General features: G+C 35.9%; 1 protein-coding gene across 4 annotated transcripts in view; it reads left to right on the top strand.

The window, feature by feature from the left end:
• The window catches only part of BAZ1A (bromodomain adjacent to zinc finger domain 1A), an 83,630-nt gene that overhangs the window by 21,965 nt on the left and 40,195 nt on the right, over nucleotides 1–21,470 (top strand). For all 4 annotated transcript variants that reach the window (XM_070242040.1, XM_070242039.1, XM_023623916.2 and 1 more), the window contains 2 exons: nucleotides 11,343–11,486; nucleotides 20,208–20,309. In XM_070242040.1, coding sequence (XP_070098141.1) covers nucleotides 11,343–11,486; nucleotides 20,208–20,309 — 246 coding nt within the window. The remainder of the gene's footprint in view (nucleotides 1–11,342; nucleotides 11,487–20,207; nucleotides 20,310–21,470) is intronic.

Here is a 21,470-nt window from a genome sequence, read left to right as displayed (position 1 = left end):
CAGACAGTGAGTTGAATTTGGCCCATGGCCCATAGTGTGCTGGCGCCTGGTGTAGAGGAAAGGTTACTCATAAATAAGGATTGTAGAATAAAATCCCCAGACATCCCCTTTTTATCTGGAACCTCAGAGTATGGCATGCAGAAGTGGCTTGGTATGGTGGAACAAGCCTTTGAAGCCAAACTGATGTAATCTTCTTTCCTCATCTGTAAAACTGAAATAATACCTACATTCATATGGTAGTTGTGTTAGTTAGCTTTTGCTGCATAACAAACCACTCCCAAAACTTAGTGGCCTAAATCAATAACGTTATTCTCATGATTCTGTTGTTGGCTGAGATGTTCCTTTGGTCTGGCATGGCCTGTCTGGGACTGAATTGTCTGGGTCATCTACTTTAGGATAGTGTTACTCACATGTCTAGGGCTTCAGACTAGGGTAGGTACTTCCATGTGGCCTCTCATCCTTCAGGAGGCTAATCCAAACTTGTTCCCAGGATGGTAGCAGCAGCAAGAGAAGGCAAGCTCCAATATGCAAGCACATTTCAAGCCTCAGCGTGCTGCGTGTTTGCTAGTGTTCCATTGACCAAAGCAAGTCACATGAGCAAATCCAGAGTTAACATGGGAGAGGATCCGGGAGGTATAATTGAAGGAGGGCCATAACTGCAATAGTTGGCCACAGTCATTAATATTTGTTAGGAGTCCAGCATAGTGCTTGGCACATAAAGCACTCAGTAAATGTTAGATCCTTCCTGTACTTGTCAGAGACAAGTGAAGAGTCTGCCAGCTCTGATGACTCATCTTTTTTGTAGCCAGTCCCTAGTTTTCTCACATCATAGTCACTGTCCTTGAGAGTTCGCTATATGTCATTTTAGGGAGATGATAATAGTACCAGTAAACTTCTGAGAGCTTGCTATATGCCAGGCATTGTTTTAAGCTTTTTTATTTATACTATTTTATTTAATTCCCACAACAACCAATATGTAATTTGCTCATGTTACAGTTGAGGAGCTCATGCACAGAGGGTAATTAATTAAAACTTGCCCAAGGTCACAAATGGTGAAGTTTTCAGACACACGCAGTGTCAGAACCAGTGTGCCTCTGTTTGGGAGAAATAAAAGTGTGGAAAAAAATACTAGAGGATAGCACTTAAGCAGGATTAAAAGATTATAGTTAAATGTACTTTATTGATCACCCACTGTTTACTTTTCACGTTACTTGAGCATTTTATAATTTCTGTCAAAGTATGAACAAACATAGGATTGTATATATGTGGTTAGATTAGGCTTTTGATCATTTAAGAGTGTTTCAGGTCGTATTTTTGGTTGTCTGAAAATGAGTATCATCGTCCCATCATTGATTCTAAGGGCAAAAAAGCTCTAGTATTTGAACAGGTTCCCCTGCTATTTACATTCTTAATCATTGTACTTATCAGAGAGTGCCTTAATTATTTTATGTCTGTACTCTGAGCTGTTTAAGCTTGCTTCTTTTCAGATATTTTGCTTTCAGATGAAAGAATGTTGTCAACAAAAGCATGGGGAAAAATAGAATTTGTATTTGTCGTTTTTCTGTCTTTTGGCACAGTTTCCAGCGATGAAAAGTGCAATTATTTATGACTTCTTGGAGGTGGTAGGGAATATTCTGATTTAGTACTTAAGTATACATAAAGCCAAATTTTATGTGATTCGTTCAGAAAGCATTGTTTGCTCAGTACTGCCGTAGGTATTAGGAAGAGGATAGTGAAGCAGACAAGGACTAGGAATTTACATTCAAGTGCAAGAGAGAAACACACAAATCAACAGGATAATTTCAGAAACTGATCAGTGCTATAAAGAAAATAAAACTTGATGGGATAGAGTCTTGAGTCATATTTTTTGTTTTTATCCAATTAATTTCAAAACCTTCTCTGAAAACCACTGTGTTAGAAATAACAGGATAATCAGTTATGAGTAAAGCATTAGTACTTATTGTCTCAAGCCTAATATGGTCTATTGGAAGTAGGGGTAGAGTTTGCAGGGCAAAGATAAGTGAAATGTCTGAATAACTAATAAAGGATTGAATAAGATAAATGCATTAAGAGGACATAGAGGGGAGGGGGAGTTGGAGGAAGGTGATCAAAAGGTACAGACTTCCAGTTATAAGATAAATTAGTACTAGGGATGTAATGTACATGATGACTATACTTAACACTGCTGTATGATATGTAGGAAAGTTGTTAAGAGAATAAATCCTGAGAGTTCTCATCACAAGAAGAAAATTGTCTTTTCTTTTTATTGTATCTATATGAGATGATGGATATTAGCTGAAGCTGTTGTGTAATCATTTCACAATAATGTAAATCAAACCATTATGTTGTATGTCTCAAGCTTATACAGTGATATATGTTGATTATTTCTCAATAAAACTAGAAAAAAAGGACATAGGTCATTCTTAATTGGCTAGTGAATATATCACTACCATTCAAATAGAAGGAATAAAAGGTACTGTAATGCTACATTAATTTAGCACTCCATTAATAATTTGCTATGATTGGCCATTAGAATGGGCTGATGTTTACCTTTTATCTTTATAAAGATATGCTTGTATCTTTCTTCATCTGCTTCCAGCCAGTGTGTCGGTCAGTGTTCATTGTCATATGAAGAATGTTTATTGGCTCTAAGGATAGTAAAAAATATGCAGGTTATTTTGTTTGAGCTTCCAGCTAGAAGAATTTTAGAATGCAAGGAGTAATAGTATAATTTTGTCGTATTAGTTTGTTATTTGTGTATATAATAATTTCTTTGCAAATTCTTGTAGTTATTTCTTATGTACTGTATTTTGATGTGCAGAAATCATCTGACTTTATTTGATGTAACTAACTCAAGTTGTAAGAGAGAACATCAGTATATTGAACTTCTTTTCATGAAAAATAGGGATTTTTAAGGTGAATTTTTATAATGTTTATAGTTGAGATGGAAACAAACTGGAGAATAGGACTCCCGTTACATAGTTTTTGAATTACACAGAGCTCTGGCTATTCTGATAAGCATAGCAGGAGCAGTCTATTCAATGAGATCTAACAAGTAGACCTACTTCAATCAGCCATTCTCATGTATATTAGTGTTTTTAGAAAAGCAATAAATGTTTTTCAAGTTAAAGAGTAATTTAAATTAACTCACGTTCAGATAGGCCTTTGTCCTAAGTAGTCTAAACTAATGTAGTTTTATTAAAGTACATTACTTTCTTATGATGAAATTCCCCCTTTTTACTGTATAGTTCTGACTTTTGACATATGCAGTCATGTAACCCACCACAGTAAGACATAGAACATTTCTATTACCCCCTGAAAGTTCCTTTGTGCCCATTTGTAGTCAACCCTTGCCCCCACCACCTAGCCTCTGGCAACTGTTGATGTGTTTTATGTCCTTATAATTTTGCCCTTTCCAGAATATAAATATAAATGGAATCTTGAGTGTATTTCTGGACTCTTTGCTCTTCCGTTGATCTGTATGGCTATTCTTTTGCCAATACTACAGTGTCATTATTTAGTACAGCTTTTTAGTAATACATATAATATACATTACTTTCATCTTTTATTGACTTTTTTTCTCCATGATGTGACATGAATGCTTTTAATTGGAGTTAATATTTTCCTAATGTTTATCATTTAGCATTTTAAAATTGATCTTATTTTGATATAACTGTAGATTCGCATACTGTTATAAAATAATACAGAATTTCCCCCAATGGTACTGTCTTGCAAAATTATAGTACAATATCACAACCAGGACGTTGACATTGATACAGTCATTTTACAGAACATTTCTATCACTACAAAGATCCCTCATGTTGCTCTTTTATAGCCACACCCACAGATCATAGATTGTTAACTTATTTTCCTTCTTCAGATTTTCAGTTTTCTGAAACAAATAGGATTTGAAATCTATATTGCTAATGACAAGGTGACTTTTAAGTTTGAAAATCTTATTCAGCTTTTGTTGGCTGAATTGAAGAATACCATACTCTGACTCAAAATAAATTTAACATAGGCTAAATGTTTATAAACTGCTCAGTGTTTAATAAAATTTGCTTAATAAAAACACCTAGTGCAGGGGCCGGCCCTGTGGCCAAGTGGTTAAGTTCATGCGCTCTGCTTCAGTGGCCCAGGGTTTCGGCGGTTCAGATCCTGGGCGTGGACATGGCACTGCTCATCAGGCCATGCTGAGGCAGTGTTCCACACAGCACAACCAGAGGCACTTACACTAGAATATACAACTATGTACTGGGGGCTTTGGAGAAAAGAAGAAAAGAAGATTGGCAACAGATGAATGTTAGCTCAGGTGCCCATCTTTAAAAAACAAAGCAAAACAAAAAAACACTCCTAGTACATGTAATAGATTGCTTATTGCTTTTTATCATCAGTTGGGATTTGACTTGGGTGGTGCATATAAGAAAAAATTTTGGTGGCGTAAACAAAATAGAAATTTCTCTGTCATGTAAAATTAAATACAGAAGTTATAGTGTAGGGCTGGGCATGCAGGTCCACAAAGTTATCTGAAACATAGGCTTTTTCCTGTTTTCTGCTCCATCATCCCAAGGTTGTGACCGTTGTTTTCATTGTTCACAATGCAGCAAGATAGAGGAAAGGCAAGAAGCGTACTTCTCTTCCTATATCCAGCCTATATCCATTGAGGCCAATTTAAGTGTTCTAAAGTACTGTCATCTTGGGGAAAAAAGGTCATTTGCTGCTAAATCTGTGGTGGCATTTTGTTACATTTAATGTTTTGTCGTCTGTGATCTTCTGTGTTGATCTTGCCTCCGCACAAGGTTATCATCTCTTCTTACATGTTGGATCAGTATGCCAGGCCAGCATGAAGCTAAGCCCCAAAACACTTTGAATACCTATTAATCTGAATGCACTGATTGGAATTTTAAAGTATTTTGGTAAAGCTTTAATTAATTTGGTTGATATTTAAGCCAAACTAACTCCTATCGCTTTAAGATGATAGTTTTGAATACTAAAGAGTTTAAGCAGTATACTGATATCAAGGTGTTTGAAATTTATTAGAAATATGCAGGATTTAATCCATATATCTTATATCTAGAATTTTCTTTCCAAAGATTTTTAGTTATACTATATATCTCTTTAATAATAGATTTAGTTTTTAGTAAAAATCTAATGATTCTTGTTATCTCATAATATTTAGACTTACAATAGGTCAAATGCCAACTGGAGAAATAATAACACATGGTTCTCTCGTTCATAAAGAGTCTCAGAACAGTTCAAAATGAAACATTCTTTGAGCTGCTCTGATCAATTTATCTAAAAAGTGTGGAGTGACACACAAAGCAACCTTTTCAGGGCTCTTCTTCCCGATGGACAAGTAATCAACATAATTTACAGTCTTTTTGTTTGAAGTAGTAGATTTGAGTCATCTGGTTTCCTCTGCTTAAAATGAGATATCACATAACCTCCTTAATTTGAATTTTTTTAACTCTGAACTTCAAATTAAGCAGATTTACTAATTATCCAAGTACAGCATTTTTTAATAAGTATTCTTGGCGTCTGTATTACAAGGAAATAAAAGGTTAATGAGGCAGCATAGGAGAGCAGATGTGAAGTATGCCATAAGTTCAGCATATTTCATTTTTAGAAACCCAAACAGAGAGGGGCAGTCCTTTATGTCAAGTAGGTCTCCCCAGGTTTCTAGTCTTTTCATTTGCTGTTAACTGTTTGTCTTCTACTCCAAATGCCTTGTAAAAATTCTACATATATTTCAGTTCTGGAATGTTTTATAATTTGCTTTTGCTTTAATGAATTTGTACTTTGAGATATAAATTGAACTATGACTGTTAAAAGAAAACAAATGACTGTTAACAAAAACAACTTTTTGGGGGAAGAGGTATGTACATTCCAAAATATTCTCATAAAAGACTCTCTCTCTGTTTAGCTAGTCACTCTTGCAGATTTATGGCTAACTTCTACTTTGTCCTCATTCTGTGCTTGCTGCTGTTTCACAGACTCACTTTCAGTCTGAATGTGTTTAAGCTGTTAGCACTTTAGGAGCTTCTCGACTGCATAGGCTTAAAGCTCTGAAATACCCCAGGTTGATATGGTCTTGCTCTTCTCCCTCAACTCCAGTAATAAGAGTAAAAGATTAGAAAGTGTAGGGCTTCAGTCAAACAGTTAAAGTTTTGGCTGTGCTATTACTGGTTGTGTGACCATGAGCAAATGACTTAACTTCTCTGACCCTGAATTTCATCTTCTGGAAAATGTGTAACTTGCAGAGTTGATATGAGGAGAGAATATGTATAAGTTATATACTTATCTGGCACACAGGAATTCTTGATCATCACCCTCCACTCTTTGCTCAGATAATGGAGTATAACATTTATTTAGAAAATTTCTGTACTCTCACAGATGCACTAGCTCGGTCTTAATTCGTGATTGTTTAACCTTTTTTACATTCTAATCTTCTTTGGACTCCTTAGAACCAAGAAATTGTAGCAAGTGGATTTGAAAGACATAGACTAAGTCTCTTTGGAAATCTATTAGAAGGTGTTGACTTGACATCTTGAGTAGGTAACTGAAGTTTAGCTAAGCACCAGCGAGAGGCCTGGCTTTGATTAGATTAGCGAGAAATGCTGCCTGTGGTTTGGGTGTGGTGCAGTTTATAGTAGCATTGATAATAACTAGTATAACTTATAAATAAAATATTGACTACATTCTAGGCCCTGTTGCTATGCTGTACTGGTTTCCTTCTCCCTTATTCCTCTGTCAGGGAATTGCACTTCTGTCTCTTAATTTTCTGCTGATTTTAAATAAATTAGTTCTTAAATTATTGTAGCTCTATGGGCCCTATTGGGGTCATAGACTGTTCCCTTCAACGAACTGTCAAACCGTTTTAGGCACCACACCAACCATCCCTGCACCCAGAGTAGACCCATTTACTTTGTTTTTCCTTATGACCACGACCACTCAGAGAAGCTCACCCGGGCTTTGCCAGTGAAAACCACCTCTTTTTCTGACTTGAAGGACCTTGAAAAGCTTCCTTCCTTACCTCCTGGCACCCTGAGCAAAGGATCCCTGGATATGATACCCAGGCCTTTCAGAAGCGGGTTCGTTTGATTCCTTGTATGTTTTTGTGCAGTTCTTGTCACTAAATTACAGAACGTTTTTATCATTAAACTACAGAATTACCTAACAATTGTTGATAGGATTTCCTGTAGTTGTTCCTCTTTAGAAACACTCGTTTATTTAGATCAGCCAGTGATGAAAATCAGCCTGCAGTTGTTTTGACACCATTTCTGTTTGCTACCAACATGGGTTTGGTAGTTGAGCCTTCATAAACTTTGCAGTTAGAATAAAAAAAGTTAGTTTCTTTTTTTTAAATCATGGTAAAATAAACAACATAAAGTTTACCATTGTAATCATTTTTAGGTGTACAGTTTAGTAGTGTTAAGTACATTCACAGTGTTGTGTAACCATCACTACTGTTTCTAGAACTTTTTTCATCATCCCAAACAGAAACTCTGTACATTAAGCAATAACTCCCCATTTCTCCCTCCTTCCACCCCCTGGTAACCTTTATTGTACTTTCTGTCTCTATGAATTTGCCTCTTCTAGATACTTCATATAAGTAGATTCATACAATATTTGTCCTTTTGTGTTTGGCTTATTTCACTAAGCATAGTGTTTTCAATGTTCATCCATATTGTAGCAAGTAACTGAATTTCATTCCTTTTTATGGCTGAATCATATTTTGTTTATCCATTCATCTGTTGATAGACACTTGAGTTGTTTCCACTTTTTGGCTATTGTGAATAATGCCATTATGAACATTGTTGTACAAGTATCTGTTGAGTTCCTGTTTTCAGTTCTTTGGAGTATACCTAGAAATACAATTGCTGGGTCATATGATAATTCTATGTTTAATTATTTGAGGAACCGCCATATTGTTTTCCACAACAGCTGCACCATTTTACATTCCCACCAGCAATGCGCAAGGGTTCCAATTTCTCTACATCCTTGCCAACACTCATTATTTTCTGTTTTTTGTTTCTCAAATAATAGCCATACTACTGGGTATGAAGTGGTATCTCTTTACGGTTTTGATTTTGCATTTCCCTTATGAGCATCTTTTCATGTGCTTATTGCCAATTGTATCTTTTTTTTTTGAGAAATGCCTATTCTAGTCTTTTGTCTATATTTGAATTGAATTGTTTTTTGTTGAGTTATGAGTTCTTTATATGTTCTGCCATGTCTTTGTCTGGTTTGTGTATCAGGGTAATGCTCGCCTTATAGAATAAATTAAGTGTTCTCTTCAATTTTTTGGAAAGATTTTGATAATTGGTATTAATTCTTTCTTTTGTTTTTGGTGAGCAAGATTGTCCCTGAGCTAACATCTGTGCCAGTCTTCCACTATTTTTTTATGTGGTATGCCACCACAGCATGGCTTGATGAGTAGTGTGTAAGTCTGTGCCTGGGATCCAAACGTGCAAACCCCAGGCTGCTGAAGTAGAGCACAAAAACATAACCACTATGCCACCAAACTGGCCCCTGTATTAATTCTTTAAATATTTGGTAGAATTCACCAGTGAAGCTATCTGTTCCTGGGCTTTTCTTTGTTGGGAAGTTTTTGGTTACTGATTAAATCTCCTTACTAGTTATAGATCTGTTTAGATTTTCCATTTCTTCTTGAATCAGTTTTGGTAGGTTTATATGTTTCTAAGAATTTGTCCATTTTATCTAGGTTATCCAATTTGTCAGCATACAATTGTCCATAGCATTCTTATAATCTTTTCTATCTGTAAAATCACTAGTAATGTCCCCAGTTTCACTTCTGGTCTTAGTAACTTGAGTCTCCTTTCTTTTTTCAATTTTTTTTTAAGAGCAAATTATAAAGGAGCCATATAGGATACTTCTAATTGAACCCATGAAAGTCTCAGAGTGAGGGAATGAGTGAAGGAGGAAGACAGGTGCTTTTAGGGCTTTGAATTCACCCACACAGTCTACCTTTTGTTGATTCTTAAACCTTGGGGTGCTGTGAACCAGTTGCTTTCCTCTGTTTGGTTATAGTGCAGAGTTCCTAGCAGGAAATCTGTGGTCCTTATTTTCTTTGTGCCTAACAGCAATATTAGATATTGTAAGGCGTACTGAATGTGTTCTCCTAAAGGAAAGTATAACCAAGCATATGCTAAAATGTGCACTGATGGAAATACGTGTTATTATCTTGAAAAATTTACCGGCTTCCGAAAATGAATCAACTCTAAACATGCTGTTTGTCTTTCTGGATTATATGATTCTGTTTATTTGGGCTGTAAGTGACAAAAATTCATTTTGAATAACAGGCAAAAGAGCGAATTATCAGTTTGTAGAATCAAAGGAAAGATTAAACAGCTAAACCTGAGATGGGCAAGATGCAGGTAAATCTGAGGAAGAGCAGGAACAAGAGAACTGGTTGCTTCCAGTACTCTTGCCATCTCTCTTGCAGGCTTTGCCCTCCCTCATTGCACACTGGCCTGCTCCACATGGCAGGAAACATGGCTGCTGGCAGCACCAGGATTTTGTATCTTTTAGATTCCACGATGGGAGAGGGACTGATCTTTACTTTCTAGATTCCAAATTTTAAAATCTTGGAAAAGATGTATTAACTCAGAAAAAGGTGCCCACCCAGTATCAACTAACTCTGACCAGGGTCTTGTGAGAACATGACAGCGCTACAAGTAGCCATGTGGAAGAAGGTGGGGTGTGAGAAAAATGAAGTTCGTAGGAGAATGGGGCTGGTGAACGAACCAGCAATCTTATGAATGCCCACAATAGAGTAAAATTTGTTTATGGTATGGGATGACCGAAATGGGTGATAAAGTGAGCAGATAGTCTAATTTTGAACCACTTTTTCTTAGAGAATAGAGATTTACCCCATTAGTAGGTATTTTTTATATTTTTAGTAGAAGATGTTTTTAGTTAATAAAACCTCCCTCTGGATTGCCTAAGTGTTGTAGAGGTGCCATAGATATAATTGCAGAAATTCTCTGTTTTTTTCTTTTTTTTGCTCCCTACTATAGCCTGCTTTTACTTGTGACTTTTTTTTTTAACAACTTGAGATATATTTCACAAACCATAAAATTCACCCATTTAAAATGTACAGTTGAGTGGTTTTTAGTATATTCATAGAGTTGTACAACCATCACTACAAACTAATTTTAGAACATTTTTCAACCCCTCGAAAAGAAATCCTCTGGGGCCAACCCGGTGGTGCAGTGGTTAAGTTTGTGTGCTCCACTTCAGTGGCGCAGGCTTCACCAGTTCAAATCCCAGGCATGGACCTACACACCACTTATCAAGCCATGCTGTGGCAGGCGTCCCATGTATAAAGTAGAGGAAGATGGGCATAGATGTTAGCTCAGGGCCTATCCTTGTCAGCAAAAAAGAGGAGGATTGAGAGCGGATATTAGCTTAGGGCTAATCTTCCTCAAAAATAAATAAATACAATAAAATAAAAAGAAATCCTCTGCCCATTAGCAGCCACTACCCATTGCTCTCCTCTCTCATACTCTTCCCACCCTCACCCCCAAGTTCCTGGCAAACCCACTCATCTACTTTCTGTCTCTATGAATTTGCCTATTCTGGATATTTCATATAAATGGAATCATGTACTGTGTGGTCTTTTACATCTGGTTTCTTTCATTTAGCATAATGTTTTCAAGCTTCATCCATACTGTAGCATGTATCAGTAGTTTATTCCCCCTTTTTTTTTTTTGCTGAGTAATACTCCATTGTATGGATATATACCACATTTTAATTATTTATCAGTTGCAAATTGGCACAGTAAAAATGGATTGAGGACTATTTCAGTTGTGGTGAATGAGTCTGAAATTGCAGTCCATAAAATCAGGATAGAATGGCAGAGGTAAGGGAAGCCAAAATAGGAGCAAGAGAGCTAGTGAATAGGAAGCTTTCTGGAGACCAGAAGTCACAGCAAGAGTTGCAGTGAGACTAAAAAGGTTATGATTAGGAGAATTCCAGCGTTTAAAATATTGGCTGCTGTGAAAAACTGTAAGGCCCAATCTGTATAATGAGATACCATTATCTGATTTTCTAAACAGTAACTATAGTTAAGGATATAATTTCTAGGAATCTTGATAAATTGACTTTTGAAATAGTTTTGTATTGTTTTAAATTGTAGCTAATTTTTGCTTAAGTTGGATGTTACAAATTTTCTTTTTTATTAAATTGGTTACATCAATCAGCCATAGTTTTCTACAAAAAATAGCTTTTCACTTGTTCAAAATAATTAGATTGTTCTGAAGTGCTTGATTATAAAATATCAAATGATTTGCACTTGTAAATGTATCATTTTCTTTTAGGTTACAGTGTAGGATTTTGGAAGTCCTCCCTCCATCACATCAAAATGGTTTTGCTAATGGACATGTCAGCAGTGTAGATGGAGAAACCATTATCATCAGTGATAGTGATGATTCAGAAACACACAACAGTTCTTTTCAAAATGGGTAAGTGATTTTTATTAATTTTTAAAATGTATGTCAGATTGGCTAATGATATCCCATTGAAATAATTTTTTGATTCCTCCCTCTTCCTTTTTAGTCATACTCTGGTATACTATCCATCTACACAATGTTAGACTTAACAACACGTTAGAATTTGCAAAATTGAAACTTTCCTGGTTAACTCTAGTCTGTTGCTTAAGAGCAAGTGAAGCTCACCTCATTCAACTACACTTATACATTCCACTTTCGTTTACTCAGGAAAATTTATTCTGTACTTTAATTATTATACTTATTCACTGTATGGTACGTATGGTAAACTCTGTAATCTTCTGAAATGCAGTCAGTTGATAGCCTGGGTCAGCTGAGTCTTCTTGGAGAAAAATCACACACATTCATGTAGATTGGCACTGTCTACAGGTAAATTTAAAATCTTGGTTGAATCCTCAGCTGATTAAAAGTTCTTTTACATGTTTTAGTTCAGCCCCTCCTCTGTTCTCCACAACGGCTATCTAAATCTTTACTGCTACATTCAGTTTCCTCTCTGCCTTTAGGCATCTCAAACTTAAGACTCCTTTCTCCAGACTATCTTTGTCTTTCTTTCTTTTTCTTTCCTATTTACAGGGAACAGTACCATAATATTCAAATAAGAAACCTGAGGCCACTCTTAACTACTTTCTTTAACTCCTTTACTCCTGAAATACCAGTAAATATCCAGTTCTGTCCCTCAGAGCCTTGTAATTCAAGTTCTCATTTTATCTGACTGGAACTATTGTGTTTATAACTGGCATTTGAGCGTTTATTGTGTCCAGGCACCATGCTAAGTGCTCTACATGCATATTTGTCAGTCCTCAGAGAGTACTGTTATCCTTATTTAACAAAAAGAACCTGAGCCTTAGAAAGGTTAGTGGGATTTGCACAAGGTCATCTAGCCAGTACATTACCTGACAGAAAAAATGATTTTTAGGTGAGTGAATGAAGCATGGCATTGTCCTATATAATAAACCTTTTGATACATCTTATTTTTTCCTGAATTGCTACTTTTAAGCAGAAAAAGAAATTAATAGGTCCTTAGCTGTGTCTCTCATTGAATACAGGGTTTGGGATGCAAAATAGTGGGTATTGTGGTAGTTAATGTAAGTCCTTCAGCAGCTCTCACAGTAGTTGATGTGTTTTGTTTGGACTGTATCGAAGATTGTAACCCTTAAATGAAGTTAGTTATATATTAGATGAGTGTGGAAGGGTTAATTACAGATTTTGTATATAGAAGATATTTTTCAAATTAATATTTAAATATGGTAAGCATTTATCTAAATTTTTAAATTTTAAAGTTATTTGCCATTTAAGGCTATTTTGTAGTAACTTTTAGTATACTACTCTAATTCTTTTAGGTGCTATGAGGTGTTTTGAGATAGGAAGAATGTCTAGAGTCTTAGGTTCTATTGTTCAGCTCATTTATGTCCTTTCCCTTCCTTTTTGATTTGACTATGAGCTACCTGCGTATTTTGTGGCTACTTTTTTACCTTGAGTACAAAGAAAATTACTTCCGGATCCCAATTAGTAATAGTAAATATTTTGCCTTTTATGTATAGCATTTAGAGCAAGATTCCCATTGGTGAATCCCACTTGTGCCACTTCCAACAGCTCATCACAAAGTATGATTGAATTTGGCCATAGGAGTAATCAGTCATAATTTTCTGCCTAAATAGCCTGTGCCTTCTCCCTTGAGTAGAAGTACTTGGGAAAGACCTTTGATATAGGAAAAGTGAGTAAGCTGATCACTTCCTTTGTTCACCGATATTTTTAACCTGTTTGTGATTCTCAGAGAATCTGAGCCTTCACTATACATCTACATCATAAAATGCCTAGTTGTTTGTAGATTGCTACTGCTGTATCCTGAGATGCCAGGAAGGGTGAAACATAGTCATCTTCAGACTTACTCCATTATTTCTGTTAATTCCCTAACTTAAGTGAGTAAGAAATTTACTCCTTGGTTGCTCCCTGCCAACAAAACATCATCTGGATTTTCTCATGTTTCAGTAGGTGGATTGAAGGGAAGGGAATGGAACAATTATTTATTGGTCGTTTTCCATGAGTCTTATTTATTCCTCAGAACCATTCTATGAGGGTAGATGGTCAAATTCTTATATCATTGAGGAGAAATGGAAGTTCTGAGTTAGAAAATTTGCCCAGCCTCACAGAATTCATAACATCTGCAAGATATACTAAGGTAGCATATTTAGAGTTAAGTCTAGGTGCTCAAAATGATCACCAGCGTCTTGTGGGAGTGTGTGTGTGTGTGTTAAAATACATATAACGTAATATTTGCCGTTTTAACCATTTTAAGTGTACAATTCAGCAGCATTAATTACATCCATGGTGTTGTATAACTATCATCACTATTTCCAAAACGTTTTCATCACCCCAAACAGAAACTCGGTACCCATTAAGTAATAATTCTCCATTCTCTCCTCCCCCTATCCCTAGTAACCTCTAATCTGCTTTCTGTCTCTATGAATTTACCTAGTCTAGATATTTCGTATAAGTGGAATCATATAATATTTGTCCTTTTGTGTCTGACTTACTTCACTTAGTATAATTTTTCAGGGTATATCCATGTTGTTGCATGTTGAGATTTCTGACAGAGCCTTTGATGGACCTATCTAAATGTATTTTAGAATGAGATGAGGCTAATTTTTGTCATCGTTCCTTCTTATGACTGAATATTCCATTGTATGGATCTACCACATTTTGTGTTATCCATTGATCTGTTGATAGACACTTGAGTTGTTTCTACCGTTAGCTGTTATGAATAATGCTGCAGTGAATATTGGCATACAGATATCTGTTTGAGTCCCTGTTTTAAAGTCTTTTAGGTATATACCTAGGAGTGGAGTTGCTGGGTCATATAATTCTGTGTTTAACTGTTTGAGGAACTGCCAAACTGCTTTTCACAACTGCTGTGCCATTTTACATTCTTACCAGCAATGTATGAGGGTTCCAGTTTGTCTACTTCCTCATAATCACTATTTTTTTTTTCTTTTGAGCAAGATTAACCCTGAGCTAATATCTGCCACCAGTCCTCCTCTTTTTGCTGAGGAAGACTGGCCCTGAGCTAACATCCATGCCCATCTTCTTCTACTTTATGTGTGGGACGCCTCCCACAGCATGGCTTCCAAGCAGTTCCATGTCTGCACCCGGGATCTGAACCAGCGAACCCTGGGCTGCTGAAGCAGAACGTGCAAACTTAACCGCTGTGCCACTGGGCCAGCCTCTATTTTTCGGGTTTTTGATTATAGCCATCCTAGTGTGTGTAAAGTGGTATCTCATTGTGGTTTTTTTGTTTGTTTTTTTAAAGATTTTATTTTTACTTTTTCTCCCCAAAGCTCCCCGGTATATAGTTGTATGATTTTAGTTGTGAGTCTTTCTAGTTGTGGCATGTGGGATGCTGCCTCAGCATAGCCTGATGAGTGGTGCCACGTCCACGCCCAGGATCCGAACCTGGCGAAACCCTGGGCCACCTAAGCGGAGCACGAGAACTTAACCACTCGGCCACCAGGCCGGCCCCTTCATTGTGGTTTTGATTTGCATTTTCCTAGTGACTAATGATGCTACCTTTTCACATACTTATGGGCCATCTTCCGAGGAAGATATATAAGCCCTGTACCAATTTTTAAATTGGGTCATTTGTCTTTTTGTTCAGTTATAGGAGTTCTTTATATATTCTGATCATCAGAGTTTTAGAAATGGAATGTTTTGATACATTTGGGGGAGCATATTGATTTTTTTTCCAAAGCCAAATGCCACATCAGTAAAACTAGAGAATTAAAGGCTTGACTTTTTCTGAAGTTGCCTTCCCTCAGAACAACATATTACTAGCTTACTCATTCCATCTGGGCATTGACTGCAGGGTCTGATTGACCAAAGCAGTTACCTTTGTAGATCAGCTTTTTGGGTGCACATTGGTCGAGGTTTTGGGAAGCAGGTCACTTATTTATTTTGAGGAATGGCGTTAACACCCTAAACGTATGCTTCTTAAACTAAGCTTGTGAAAGAGACTATGAAAAGTTGCTCCTCCTCTTCTCATCACAGGGCCTTGGACGAAGCCATGCACATGGCAGCCTTGGACATTTTAGTACTTTCTGACTCAGGGAGCTCAACACTTTGCACAACTCTCTCCTATCTTTGCCAGAATTGGGTTCTAGAGTAACGATCTGAAGTCATTAATTTTCTCTCTCAGCTATTTACCATGAGATTTATGACAGAGCCTTTCACATACCTATCTAAATATACTTGAGAATGAGATGAGGCAAATTTTGTAATCCTACTACTAGGATACTTTGTGTAGATGATGTAATAAAGAATACCTTAAATTTAGAATTATTCACTTGTGTATCTGCAAGCAAATTTTATTTTAAAAATTGGCTTCTAGGGGCCAGCCTGGTGGCGCAGTGGTTAAGTTCGCACATTCCGCTTCTCAGCGGCCCGGGCTTTACTGGTTCGGATCCTGGGTGCGGACATGGCACCGCTTGGCAAGCCATGCTGTGGTAGGCATCCCACATATAAAGTAGAGGAAGATGGGCATGGATGTTAGCTCAGGGCCAGTCTTCCTCAGCAAAAAGAGGAGGATCGACATTAGTTTGCTCAGGGCTAATCTTAAAAGAAAAAAAAAATTGACTTCTTGGCTATTATTTTATAGCACTAGATAAAGTTTGGACTATATTTTAGAGAAGATAATTTTCACCATATAAAATTGGAGTAAAGGGATTTAGGGTTTTTGTCTGTTAGTCCTTCTCTGAAATATATAACATACACATCCTGTATCTGTTCTCAGTGTTCCTTTCTTGACTCATCTCTTATGTTGACCCATCGAGAATGGGTTCAGTAATGTTATACTTATGTCCACTGTTGTTCTTTTCCCCCAAAAGTTGCTGATAGATTTAAAGAAAATTTATATTTGAAAATCCTCACAACTTGTTAAGACCACAAACTGTTCATACAAGTTTCCTTTCTTAATGTAATAGCCAAATAGTGAAGTTCATTTGCAGTCACAAATTCTCCGAAAATTGAACTAAATTGGTAGTCCTGACTAAGATATTCACTAGCTTACCATCTGATTTCAGTAGCCAGGTGTGCCAAGTATAGGTGAGTTTGTTTAGTTGTTTTTAGGATTTGTAGAAGAAAGAAACTAAATATGGTCTTTGTAGGAACTCAGGTTAAGTAGGTAAATGACACTTTCCGATAATATAAAGTACTCTACTGTTGTGATTTAAGGATTTAAAAATTTAAGATCAATCAGGCTGCTTCGTATACTTTACAATGGACAGAGTTTTGTGGAGCCATCTCTAGGCAGATATTATTTAAAGTTAAAATACATTATAAAAATATTATTATCCTGGCCTGAAAATAGTACATGAACAAGATGCATTTTTGTAACATCTTATATCCTGGTTGATAATCTGTAAAAGGGCAAGGAAAAACTAATTATTTTAGGAACCTCTTGAAGAATATGTATCCACTTTCAAAATAATGTACGTACTAAATTTCTTCATGCAATGTAATCTGGCTGTATTGAGAACCTGCCTAATTATTAGTGAGATTATGGAATCTGAGTGTTACTTTTAAAGAAATAGACCTAATTGGCTTGCTATTTGTAGTCCATGTGTGAAATTTTAATGTGTGAGAAATAAGATTAGCATTTTAAATTTCCAAAAAATACTACCATAAGAACCAGCTTTGCTGAAAGCTTAATCATTTGGTGAGTTGTCATTGCAGAATAGTTATAGCAAATATAACGTGATAGTTTCTCTTGAAAGAAACCTTTATGTTGAAAGGCTAGTTTTATTTTGTTTTTTTATCATTTCTCTTATGCTGGTATAGAAAAAAATTTTAACTTTATATTTCTTATTATCAAGTGTTCACAGGATAGCAACAAAAACAATTTCCATTATGATAAAATAAAAGTAGAATTAAAACTTACATATATACCTGGGCATTTTGAAATATGATATATTTATAAAATAAGTGATAAAATGTTGTTGTGACTAAATAATTGAAACAGGGATCTAATTTCTATAAACGTAATATTTGATGTTAATGGGTTGTTATAGAGCTAATAACACATCTCAATGGTATCATGGTTGAGATCATTAGATTCAACTTAGCATTTCAGCTATTTAGGCCTAGACTTTGGGAAGCAAGGGAGGAAAATAATTAAAATGGAGGTTCTTTTTAATATTATCCTTGAAGTTCCTATCTTATAGGTGAATCTGCATTATAAGAAACAGTTTCTGTTGATCTCCAATTATGGTACTTCCTTGGAAAGAATCCAGTTATGATTTTATTCTATAGTTTTGTGTAAGAATATTTACACTGATTAGAAAAAAGATTTTGATTCTATTGTTTTATCTTCACCAATGGATTTCATGATGTAGCAAAAAAAAAAAAGGTAATTTTTTTATACATGAGAAATCACATTTATAGCCTTAAATCCAGTAAGGTCCGTAAACAAGTTTTCTATAAACAAATAATATATAAATAAATATATTTATATATTTAGAGTTATGACTTAAAATATATAATTATTTATATATTGCCACTGGTAATAATATTTTAAGTGCAATCTGTATTACACTTGACCAAACTCTTATATGAATAAAATGGTAGTAATTGGGGCCAGCCAGGTGATGTAGTGGTTAAGTTCCTGTGCTCCCCTTTGGCAACCCAGGTTCATGGGTTTGGATCCTGGGCACAGACTTACACCACTCATCAAGCCATGCTGTGGCAGCATCCCACATCCAAAATAGGGGAAGACTGGCACAGATGTTACCTCAGGGACAATCTTCCTCAAGCAAAAAGAGGAATATTGGCAACAGATGTTAGCTCAGGGACAATATTCCTCACCCTCCCCCCCCAAAAATAGGGTACTAATTAATTGCTAAGTTGACACCTATCCAAAAAATGATATTAAGACAAAAACTTAATCAAGTCCATTGTTCTTGAAGAACTGTTGCTGATTCATTACAACTCACTTTTCTTTTCCTCTCTTTTCATTTCAACAAATTCCTTTATTGGAAACTCCCATCAAGACTGCTGTCTGAACACTTAGAGTTCTCTCTCTTTGATGTGTTCTTTTGAAACAGTGCTTTTTTCAAATGCAGGTTATAGCCTGTTGTAGGTTGTGACATTAATATTAAATATTGAGCTTTAATAGAATAGAAAATATTAGACTACATTCCATATAGTAAGGGGAATGTTTAAATATATCTCTTGGTTTATGTGTATACTGGGTCTCTGTGCAAAGATACTTGTCTTTCTAACTTGGGATTCAGTGCTGTGACAGGTAAATACTTGAGTTTTATTTGTGTGCTTTCCTCATGTATCTCTTGTGTTGAGACTCCCTCCGCCCCACCTTGTGTGTACTCTATTTATATCACTTTGATTATATCTTACCTCATTGCAGAATGTTTCTCTTTATCATCCTTTCATATCATTTTCTTCTCTTCCCTATAACTCCCACCTACATCCCCTTTACGTATATGCTTGCCTTCTCAGAGGCAGCTTCTCCAGAATCCAACCGCTTCACTCTGTGCCACCACTACCATCTTAGTCTTTACTGCCATTAGTTCTCACTTAGTTTTTTGTATTAGCTTTCTAGCTGGTATTCCTCTTTGCAGCCTTGCCTCATAGTCTATTCCCCACATGGCAGCCTGAGTTATCCTCCTTAAGTCTAAGTGCAGTCATTATCACCCATTATTCAGAATCCTCTAGTGTCTTTTCTCAGGGTAAAATCCAAAACCCTTGATGATGGCCTATAATGTGGCCCTGCTGCTGCCTCTCTGACTGAACCTTCTTTTTTCATTCTGCGTGTTTAGTCTGCTTGTGCACACCACGCATGCTTCTACCTCAGGGCCTTAATACAGTCTTTTCCTCTCTTTCTTTAAACGTGTATCCCCAAGATTTTCTCATGGGTTGCTCCCTCATTTTTTTTCAGATCTCTGCTTAAATGTCAACTTCTTGGAAGGCCCACCTGGACAATTTATCAGGGACCATTGCCCAGTGTAAAATCGAGGCCCTCTGCCCGGCACTCTATTCCCTTGAGAGCACTTACCGCCTATCTTGTTGTGTATTTTGTGTGCGTGTGCGTCTATCTCCCTACTATGCTTCTAGTTTGTTCACTACTGAATCATCAGTGTTTAGCATTTGGCATATTGAAGGCTCTTAACTATTGAATGGATGGATGGATGAAGGAATGAGGGAATGCACTCTCAAAGGGAAGAAAAGATGAGAAGTTGGTGGGGGCAGGGGTTAAATGTCTAGCCTCTTTGCCAGTTCATAAAACAGGACAAACTGTATTATCTCCACTTTTGGTCTTGGATTACATAGCTATGAACAAGAAAGTTTAAAAGCAAATCCAAGAGCTATTTGTTTGTTTGTTTACAAATTTTTCTAACCTAAACTAGATATTCTGTGCTTACTCATCTCTAGTTAATTTCTTCACCCAAGGAAAATTTATTGAATAAGTGATTAAAGTACCTACCTAACATAAAGTAGTGCTTTGTACTATTTTGGCTAATAGAATAGTGAGGGATATCAGTAACTTAACAATCCTAGTTAAAATAACTGCATTAGATTTTGTTATAATATGTTCTTAGATACTAGATTTCCATTTAAAATCCCATGTTTCCAAACAAATTATCAACTGATTTGTGTGTTTGCTCTTTTTAGGAAGAAAAAAGATGCAGTTGATCCCTTATTGTTCAAGTACAAGGTGCAGCCCACTAAAAAAGAATTGTATGAGTGTGCTATTGTTAAAGCAACACAAATCAGGTAAAACTTGGTATCTTCTCTATGCTCGTTGAAAGTGGAATAATTATGTAAGATTAACAAGATTTGATGTAGAACAAATGGATACTCTTGCAGGTGGTTGCTCCCTTTTTAAAATAAGTGTACATTTATATGCTCATAGACTGATAAAGTGAATACTGATGGACTCCATGAGCCCTTCATTTAAATTAATAACTAACCCCAAATAATCTTCACATCTAAGAATTGACAAGGATCTATTTATGAAGTATTCCTCATGAGAGAACTCAGTTTTCAAAGTTGAAAAATCTGATGATGCTTACAAATATGTCACATTTGTAATATTTTATTATTAAACACAAATATCTAATCAGTCTCCTCTCGTTCCTTAAGAAAGTTAAATAATAAAAAATAAATATCTTTAAATATTCCTGTTTGAGTCCTAATCCAAAGAGAGAGGCAGTGAGTGGTTAATATTTAAAAGAACTAGCTCTAGATTACATAGGTGTATTTTAGGGAAATTCTGGTTGCTGTCTATCAGTGTTAGGCTCTTAGTCTTCTGAAAGGAAGTTGACATCATCAGCCAACTATCAGCTTGCCACCCAGAGTCGTTCTTGCATTTCATTTGATATAAAATAATTTTACTTATTCTCTCATCCCTGTTGCCCCATATATACTCAGGAGTCCAAAGAAAAGTGATAGTAATGTAAGTGTCAAGTGAATCCTGAGTCAGATATATTACTTTCTGTAACTATATAGAGGTGTATGTAGTTTTTGGTTTGGTTGGTATTTTGGGCCCATCATTAATTTAAGATCTCTGGAGCATTCTATATCTTACTCTATATTGAAAAATATTATTCCCAAAATAATATTGTGGATTATTCAAACTTTTGAATTTATTCAGTTTATGGGCAAATAAATAGCATAGTTGAGACAACCAATGTTTTCCTATTCGTAGTTGTAGTTTTCTTTTTTTAGCCTTTAGTTCATGATATGTTCTTTATATAATGTAATTCCATATTTAATATTTTTCATTTTTGTATTGACTTATACTTTAAATACAATCCTGCTAAATCTTGGTTACAGTCTTATTGGCTCATTTCCTTCTTGATCAGTGAGCCAAAAAATTATAGGGTGAGAAAATTATACCTGATAATGGAAGACTTAAGTGACTTCCAACTCTTT

The sequence above is a fragment of the Equus caballus genome, chromosome 1, assembly GCF_041296265.1.
Source record: "Equus caballus isolate H_3958 breed thoroughbred chromosome 1, TB-T2T, whole genome shotgun sequence".
Taxonomy (NCBI): domain Eukaryota; kingdom Metazoa; phylum Chordata; class Mammalia; order Perissodactyla; family Equidae; genus Equus; species Equus caballus.
Note: the sequence above shows the minus strand (reverse complement) of the source record. Positions and strands in the feature narration are given on the sequence as shown.